This window comes from Solanum stenotomum, chromosome 8 (assembly GCF_019186545.1).
Source record: "Solanum stenotomum isolate F172 chromosome 8, ASM1918654v1, whole genome shotgun sequence".
Classification (NCBI taxonomy): domain Eukaryota; kingdom Viridiplantae; phylum Streptophyta; class Magnoliopsida; order Solanales; family Solanaceae; genus Solanum; species Solanum stenotomum.
The window spans coordinates 39,445,632-39,455,206 of NC_064289.1; the positions used below are offsets into that span (position 1 = coordinate 39,445,632).

At 36.0% G+C, this 9,575-nt stretch overlaps 1 protein-coding gene across 1 annotated transcript; it reads right to left on the reverse strand.

Annotated features, from left to right (window-relative positions):
• Window positions 1–8,899: 8,899 nt before the first annotated feature.
• LOC125874665 (auxin-responsive protein SAUR50-like) lies at window positions 8,900–9,360 on the reverse strand. The gene has a single exon (XM_049555660.1). It carries the CDS (start codon window positions 9,329–9,331, stop codon window positions 8,900–8,902), a length of 432 nt encoding a protein of 143 aa, XP_049411617.1. The 5' UTR covers window positions 9,332–9,360.
• Between the last annotated feature and the right edge of the window lie 215 nt (window positions 9,361–9,575).

The following is a 9,575-nucleotide window of genomic DNA, read 5'->3' on the forward strand; positions in this document are numbered from 1 at the left end:
GATCCTAGAATCTTCTCCGTTGGTCCGATCGACTAAGTAAGGCTATCTCTTGAAATGATATTAGGCAACTTTAAAGAGTGTGAGCCAATTTGACAAATACCTCTTTTGTGACCAACCTTGTGAGTGTGTGAACCTCTCTTGAACACCCCTTGAGTCTTACCTTTCTTTGGAAGAAACTTGATGAAATCATAACCTTTCTTTATCCATTACCCATAATCCTCATGAAGTTATGGTTAGTTGAAGAGCCAACTTAGGCCAAAAGCCTAAGTTGGGGGTGTGGTGAAAAGAAAAGGTAAATCAATAAGTGCAAGAAAGTCCCTCTTATCCATGGTTTTGAGAAAAATGGAACCCCTCAATATAAAAAAATGAAAAAGAATATTGTAGAATAAAGTACAAAAGAAATAGGGTTTCCAAACAATCTATGGAAAGTGAATAATAGGATGACTTATGAGCACTAAAGAGAATGATGAAGGAAAAGGAAAGGAAGTGTTGTGAGAACCACATTTCATGAGGATGAAAGTCACTGAGCCTAATTGATCATACATTTGCACTCAACCCCATTACAAGCCTTAAAAAGACCTTTTTGATCTTGAGTGAGCTGAAACAAATGTTGATCGAAAAATACGGGCAAACCTATGGGTAAAAGCATGCATTGTGCTCTTCCTTGTGAGAATAAGCATTGCATTTGATTCCGAAACTTTAAATGATTAAACCTTTGTGTGTGAAAATGGAATCATTCCTTGTGTGAAGGCATTGAACACTTTGGTTGAGCTTGAACTTGCATTTGAAGCAAGTATTGTGAGTATGAGATTCTTTGATATTGGTGAGTCACAACTTGAATCTTTGAGCGCACATTTGATCTTTGCATAAGTAACTTAAGTCTTGTTGTGTGCATTCATGATTGAGTCTTGTGTAGCACTGTTCGAGGCCTCCTTTTTGAACGGTTGAGCTTGAGTTTGCTTGAGCACAAGAAAAAGTTTAAGTTGGGGGTGGTGATGAGTCTACAAATTAGATTCATTTAGGGGTATATTTTGATAGAATTAGTGTCCTCAAATGCATATTTTGTCTCAATATTTGATGAAAACTGTTAAGTTTCACGTATTTGGAGTTTGAGGAAAAGCATGGACACTACTGGGCAAAAAAGGAACAAAGACAGCTGAAAGAACAAAGAAATGAAGATATGTGAGTCACCGAACCTTTTCGGCAAGTCGCAGAAAGGTCTTATCCTCGCCTTTTGTTCTAGTGTGCTGAGCCTTGAAAGAAAGGATCAAATCGGTGGTGAAAAGGAGCAGTCGGTGTGTCGCCGAGCAGTTTCACGAAGCAGTACTATATAGCCCAATGATCCAAATCACGACGATGCTAAAGGATAGAGCAAGACGGTGATGAAACCTATCAAAGGGCAGATTGCCAAGTTGATCGGCGATCTCGACTAACGACGCCGAATGATCCGCTTCAGCACATACTTTTGAAAGCTATAAATACTCATTGAGAGTTCTAGTTTAATATCATATTTTTAATATAGAAATTTTTAACATAGAATTTTGAGTTCTATGTTTGGAGAGGGTTATGAAAGCTTGAAGATTAAAAGGGTTTCAACTCAAAGAATTTGGACTTAGGTCTTGTGGATTCTTCACTCTTTGCTTGTTTTGAGACTTAAATCTTCATACCCATTTGAATGCAAACTCATATTGGTATAAATTTCTATCTCTTTTACATGTGTAGCTAAAACCTCAATTCTTGGGGTGTGATTTTGTGAATATGGGTTAGATTATCTATTGGGTCTTGCTTGTTGATGATTTATTTTTTGTTTAGATGTGATTTCGTTTAGTAGTTGTGGTGGAACTTAATGAAATTGTAGTTGCAAATACGAATTTACCTTTGTGCTTTCGGCTTGCTCAAGAGAGAGGTCGTAAAACTAAAACTACTAAATTGATGGCCGGTGGGATTGGGTCGACATAAGGTTCAGCTCGAGAGAGTGAGTGGGCTAAGGCAAAGGTTGTTCTTCATGCGGTAAGTGGGTGTCCGAGAGGAACCCATTTGATTTGGGATAAGTTGCTCGAGAGAGAATTTACCCCAATATAGTCTAGCCTAGTCACAAATATTCAACAGATTTATTATCAAAAGCATGTACTCAATAGTTTAGTTTATCTTGTATTCCTATCACATCCAAGAACCCTATCTCCTTGATTAGTACTCTTTGCATTTTTGTTGTTTTTGTTTACTTGTGACAAACCCCCATTGATAATTGACGCTTGCGTCACCCCTTTGATTTAACATGTTTCCATTCGATAATGTTTTTAGCTATGACTAATTAGAAGTAAATTTTATTTTTCTACTAATTTTGAAATCCATTCCCTGTGGGAACGATCCCAACGCTTGGTTGGGTTACTTTACTATTGTACAATCGTAGACACTTGCATTGGAAGTTGTGTTTTGATTACGCAAACAACAAAATACACGATAAGAGTCAAAAATAGAATTTCTTAAGAATGCCTTATAGCCTTGTGAAGATAGGATACATACTTCTCTATACCAATATGCAAGACTCTACTGGGCATTTATTGTCATACCAATTATATGGGTCAACCTTGAGCTCTGATACCAAACTTTCACGACCCTATTTCTCCAGTCATGATGACACCTACTACACCCCACCAGTAGGTAAGCCTAACCCTTAGTCTAGAGACATAACCAACGGACTACCATGTGGAAGTCAAAAACAAGAAGTAAGACCTTAGAACAAAGCAGAGAAAGGATAATCAACAAAACCATGCAGAAACAATAGCTAGACCTAGCATTAGTTAGCAGTTGAGAATGAAATCCAAAATAGGAGTAGAACTCTTTAATAAATACAATACAAGAACAGGATCTCTCTAAATACAATATAAAGACTAAGCTTAGCAAAAACAAACGAAAACCAGTAGCTCCAGATGTAAGGAGCTCACCCTAATCTCCAAGACCCCAGGCTTCTCTGCACGACTCCAAATCAATAGTGATAACTTAACTGCAATTTGCAGGGGGCAGTTGTGTTGTATGAGTACCATAAATGGTACTCAGTAGGCAACGCCCGACTGAGCTCAAAAGATAACACAAGCATAAACAACAAGTAATAAGGAAAGTATAACACAAGTAACTAAACAAGAGATACTAAAACAGACAGGAAGTAAAGAATAGAAATAGGAAACAAGGGGTAAGAAGTTGAGTCAAGAACGTACCTAGATCGCAGGCCAATAACCTAATCGTAAGCAACTAAGATACCAAGTCAACTACCTAGTTTCAGTAGGACCCACCACCACAATTCTAAAGTCAAAACCTATAAGGTAACAATAAAACAATAGCAGAGAACATAATATAGTCAAACAATAACCTAATCGGACCACCATAAGCCTAAAAGGTACAAACAACAAACATATCCCAACCGGACCCAAAAATGTGAGGGTAGAAACAACAAACAAGTATATTGGTGATAGCTATTACATATGAATACAAAGTGAGCGGTAGAACCATCAGTAACCATCCAAATCCCAAACCAAAGGTAACGGCCTCAAACTGTAAAGCATCAGACCTTGACTAGGAATAACAGCCTCGAACAATTAATATCAGCCTCGAATGAGAGATAATGTCCTCTAACCATGAGCATCAGCCTCGAACTGGAAGTAACATCCTCGAACCATGAGCATCAACCTCAAATTGGAAGTAATCAATAATGGGACCACCTACCCAACCAGTAAACTTTAATGGGCGCCAGCAAGACCAAAAGCATCATATATACCCGACTAGTCAAGTAAAAACTGAGCACATCCTAGATGTCTCTAATAGCTCAAGTATAAAATGGAACACGTCCTTGATGCCTCATAATCTCAATAGTCAGTAAGTCAAATGATCATGGTGGTACGACTTTCGTTAAAACCAGTTTAGTATAAAACCAAGTAAAATAGCATCTCATCATGAACGATAAATATGCCAATCAAATAACGCAATGCATGCCATCACCAACATTGAAACAAGGCACTCAAAATTAAATAAATATACCGCCAATGAAATCATGCTACAAAAGCAGAGAGTACTAACTTGGGATCTAACTAGTCCTCACATACAGTCTCAGGCCTAATAGTATAATCATAAGTTCAATAGGGATACAACATGCCCACCGCTAATGTACAAGCATAAAGATCAAGAAGAAATTTCAAATGAACAAATAGGGAGAAAACTCAAGGGACAATGCCCTACCCCAATCACACCACTCTAGTCCTGAACTGAGCACAGCTAGGACCAATCTACGGCTCTGACAAGCCACCAATGTCACAAGCATCAATGCAAGAAGAATGACCCAAAACAAGCCATAAAGGGAGCAAAATATATATACGAGCTGATAAAATACAACCAAAAGCATCTAATGTCAAGCCTAGTCTAGGCAACCATGAATCAATCCTAACAAGGATAAGAAAGATCATCTATACCACAAGCGAAGCCATAGTCTAAACTAAGGATCCCAACACCCATAATAAGCCTAAGGCTCCTACGAAATCAAGAAAGGATGGAATAACAAGAGGAAAGCTAAATACCTGGCAAATACCATCCGAAATTACATAAAATCTATGCTAGGTATTATCTAAGAAGTTCAATCAAGAAAGTAGACCAAAGCCTACGTCAAAGTCAAACACGAGCGATCTAAATCTACCACACATGAGCTACCTACATCCGAAATGCCTCCAAACACCACTAAATTATCAAATTATCAATCACAACGTCATTACAGACGTTTTGACACTAGGATCAAACCAATTGGAAATGGACCAAAAATTGAGTCAAAATGAAAATGTGGGACCCATGCTGATAATCTCGAAAGTGACTCCATCAAAAGGTCTTAAACTACATCTCAAACTTGTGTTCAAAAATCGAACACAATCTGATGCCCAAAATCAGCCCAACAACAACATGCAAAATTAACAAGAATACCAAGCTAATGCAGTAGCTTCGAGCTCATATGTACCTCAAACAAAGGTTTATTAACAACCTCTAAACACAAAACGAAGTATCCACACTCCCAATGATTGCAGAGGACTTCGAATCACTCAAATCAAAGCTCGGGTTTGGGAGAAATCGCCTCTTGAAAATAAGGGATGAAAGCTAAAAATTTTGGATATAAATACCTGAATCTAGTCGCTAAAAGTAAAATTGAGTCGCTAAATTTTGAATAATTGGTTGCTTAAAGTCTGCACCAGATATCAACACTTCAGCTGTTTTACTCAAACTCTGAATTATCCGATGCGGTGTCCGGGATTCATTCATAACCCCGTGCTCATAAACAAAATATTCTACCCCATAAAATTTGACATTTCAAACTCAACGGAATCATCAAAACTTCCATGCAAGGTCGTTTCGATGCAAAGTGGGTTCCACACCCACGTTTCATTTTAAGCTAAAAATCACAAGAAGGCTCAAAATGAGATAGGAAGCCTAGGAAACTACATGGAAGGTCGTTCTAGACCAAACTTGACATTTCGAAGATAACTCTGACAGAAATCTCATCCGAGCAGGTTTACCAAAATTGTTGATCAAAGTCAACCCTTGGAATAAGCTTCAATGTTAAAACGCCTAATGGAACAAACTCACACCAAAAGTTTCTGGCCCCGAACAAAGCATTCCCCTAGCCTAAAATAACTCTTCTAGAGCTGATGAAACCATCAAAATTACATTTTAAGGTCATCTCCCTGATGTTTTTACTGAAGTCAACCATTCAAGTTTAAAAAGCTGGATTATGAAAACTTGCACAAAATCAAAACGAACGATCCGTCGACCAAATTGTCAGTCCCAACAAATCATAAATGAATTGAGGTCGCTACAAAAACGCTCTAAACGCTCAAAATGATGAAATGACCTAGAGGGTCATTACAATCTTTGTCTCAATTTTTTTGATCTTCTCACTTGTATGTTTAACACGTCATCTAGCTTTATGTAATTAGTCAAGTCGTGTATTTAATGTAATGACGTGTGTGGACAAATAATCAGAGTTATCCGTAATTTAGTTTAGAATGGTGTCCTAACACACCTTAAATCATTAGCTAATGACTCTTCATTTTTTTCATAAAAAGTTGTCATGTCTGTTTACATCTCTACTTTATTCAAATAAGGAGAAATATTGCGGTGACTCAAAAAATAATCAATTAATTCATTTTTTTTTTAAAATAAGAAAAAAAAATAGTTTTAAAGAAGTTGCCACCTAATTTTAGGAAAGGACTAGGAAACCAATTAAATGATCTACGAAACCATTAGATTCTAGGTAAGGGTTCAAGTAATTATGAAGGGAAGGTAAAAACAATTGTGGGTCCCGACTAAATTAAGTTTTTTTTTTCAAATTGAGGAGGAGATCAAAAAACAATATACAAGTAAAACAAACATGCAATATATACAAATAATAAAGTAAATCAATAATATGATAAATGGCCTAAGTTTGTCTAACGTTAACAATATACACAATAATGACTAAAAAATATAATTCAAACTCCATCTTAATAGCTTCAATGGGAAGCAACCTTGTGTACCTGTAAACACACTTAGTAAAAGTGCTAGTAGTAAATAAATATGAATAAAAATAAAGGAAATCAAATAATAATTTAAAAATAAAATCCGTCTTATTAACATGGGAGGCCTTGAAAATCGACGGTAATTTCTTCATCGGCCAATTTTAACATACATTATATATATATATATATATATATATATATATAAACTTAAACTAAATTTTCTTCTTTTAAAATAGGAAGACCTCGAAAACCGACGAAAAGATTTTTTCATTGGCTAATTTTAACATCTAAAACATATGAACTTAAACTAAACTCCATCTTTTAAAGTGGGAAGGCCTCTAAAATCGATGGAGAAATTTTTTCATTAGCCAGTTTTAATTAACAATATAGAAATAACATCAAACCTAAGCTAAAAGAAACAGTAAAACACACCATTAGGAAATAGACGAATTCAATGAAAAACAAGACATCAATAATTAATTATAACATTAACCCAATCTAAGCAGCGAGCAAATCAAATGGAGTAGGCGTGAATGAAGCAAAAATATAGTTAAAGACCCTGTAAACAATCCAAAAGAAAATAGAGTAATATTGCAGGCACAAATGTCAACTAAAAACTTGAGAAAATAACTAATAATAGTAGTAAAAATCATACAATTACAAACAGTGATGTTAATGATAAAGGATCAACAATACAATGGAGTTTATAATATAAATCATAAGAAGATAGTAAATCCGACCCAACACTCAATAAATCAGCCTAAAAATCAAGAATAAAAATATCCAACATAAAAATGGAAAAGAAAACACAACCATAATGGTAGAGAATTAACTATACTTAGCAGATGAAATCAGCCCAACAGGAGCAATTAACAAGATTAAAAAAATAAAGGAACAAATGAACTGTTCTTACTAGTGGAACAAGCAAATGGTCGTTGTTGTTTGCGGTGGTCGTTTCAGCTGTTGGTTACGTGGATTTTGTGTGGTTCCGCCGGAGAAGAGGTGGCACATTTCTGCAAAAAAACAATCAAAAAAATCGAAAGGGGGAAAAGGGAAAGGTGTCTGGTTCATTTTTTCTTATTTTGCTCCGGTTCATAGGAGCTGCTGCCGGAACCACTGGATTGTTGGGTGTTTCTGGTGGTCTGTGTATGGCAGCTGTTTGGAGGTGTTGTTTGGTGTTCACTGTGAAGTGAGTAGAGTTTTGGGTGGAGGTTGGATGGTTATTTGGTGGTGTGAGAGTGGTACGGTGGGTTGCTGGGGGTCAGAGAAACAGAGATGCTTTGGTGGTGGTTTTGGCAATTGGTGGTGGAGGAACGGTGGCTGTTTGTTATTATATTTTAGTTAGACGGCTGGAAGTTTCAGGTGGTTGTGGAGTTCGCCAGAAAATGGGCTGGAAAAGTGGGTTCACTGGTTGTGGAAGCTCACTGCTCTAGCACTTTGTTCATCGGAAAAAGGATGTGCGTTTTATGTTGGGTTCTCTGGTGGTACGGAGGCAGAGAAGAGAGAAAGGAAAAAATGGGGTTTTGGGCGATGGACTTGTTGGATTCCGACGGAACTTTGGTGCTTTGTCACTAGAAAATTGTGAACACTAAAAGAAACTGGTAAAGACTAGAAAAATTTGAAAGGCACCCCTAAAATATTATCCACCACCACTAATTTAATCACTAAAAAATAACTTAGATAGAAAATCGAAAACAGTACAATACCATAATCTTAAAATCGTTGGCCAAAACCATTAGTTAATAAAATACTTGTGTATGAAATCTTAACCATATTTTGAATGAATTTCTGGACTGTGTAAAATATAAAAATGACTATTAACAAACGTAACGAATAAAATGAATATTAAAAATGTGATGAACGTAACTAATAACATGTAAAAAATGCAATTTAACAGAAATAACGCTTTCATCAAAATGAACAAATATTTGAACGTATTCAACTGGATGTGACAAAAAATAATGTAATTAAAATTAATTGATAAAAAATCCTGAAATTTTGACAAATATTGATAAAGTTATTTAAAATTATAAAATGATGTATTTTGAACTATTGAACAAATATAACTTAAAAGTTATGAATTTTGAAAATGTTACGCTCAAATTGAGTGTCAACAATATCAAATATCGGTGTTTCGCGAGAAAAAGGAAGCAGGACAACGCCGCTTAAGTTGTTAACTATATGAATCATTTAAAACATTAATTAATTCAAGAGCATGAATGGAATGCAGACCTCTAGGACAAAGGCATTGCCATAGGTTCAATTTTCAGTAATGACTAATGGTTATTAGAAAGAAAGTATTATTAATAGAACAGCCAAATACATGGTACATGAACAGAAAAAAAAAGGATAATTTTTTTTTAATGGTTGATTTAATGGGTTTTGACCATACATGAGGTCCAGTTAACAGGTTGAAGTGATGTTGAATCAGTTCCTTGCACCCATTGTTCAGTCAAGATTCTCTCAAATTCAGTTGGGCTACATGGTACAGTAAGTGCACCTTCATGATCAAAACCAAATTCTTCAGCAGCTTGTTCTAATAGTTTCAAGAATGAAGGGTGTGTTAAGCAACTCAAAGGAACTATAAATCTCTTAAGGTGATTATTGTCCATAGCAACAACCGCAAAATGCCCTTCCTTCACGTCCTCTGGCACGTTGATCGACTCATTTCCATGCTCATCGAGTTTGGATGCATGTGATTTCTTGTTCCCTAATAGAAGACTCTTTTGTAGCTTCCTCACCATTATTCTCAAATTCACTATCCCATTCTTCTTCTTTTCATGAGTTGTTCTAGCGTTTGCCATTTGAAGGTGCTAGGGTTTATATTTGTAGGATTACTTTGGATACCTTTTTTAAACATGCATAGTATCTAGCTAGGTTATATATAGTGTTAGAGTAGGAAGGGCACTTGAGAAATAAAGTTTGATAGTGATATATGTGGACTGACTTGGGTGTATGTCTAGGGAGACCAAACCATGTGAATGAAGTTCCAATTCACTTATGAAACGTCCCTTTTATCTAGTCACATCTACCTCTTCTTCCAATTAT

Bases quoted from the DNA above. Each gene is read 5' to 3' on its own strand.
- LOC125874665 (XM_049555660.1), bottom strand. From the start codon at position 9,331: ATGGCAAACGCTAGAACAACTCATGAAAAGAAGAAGAATGGGATAGTG.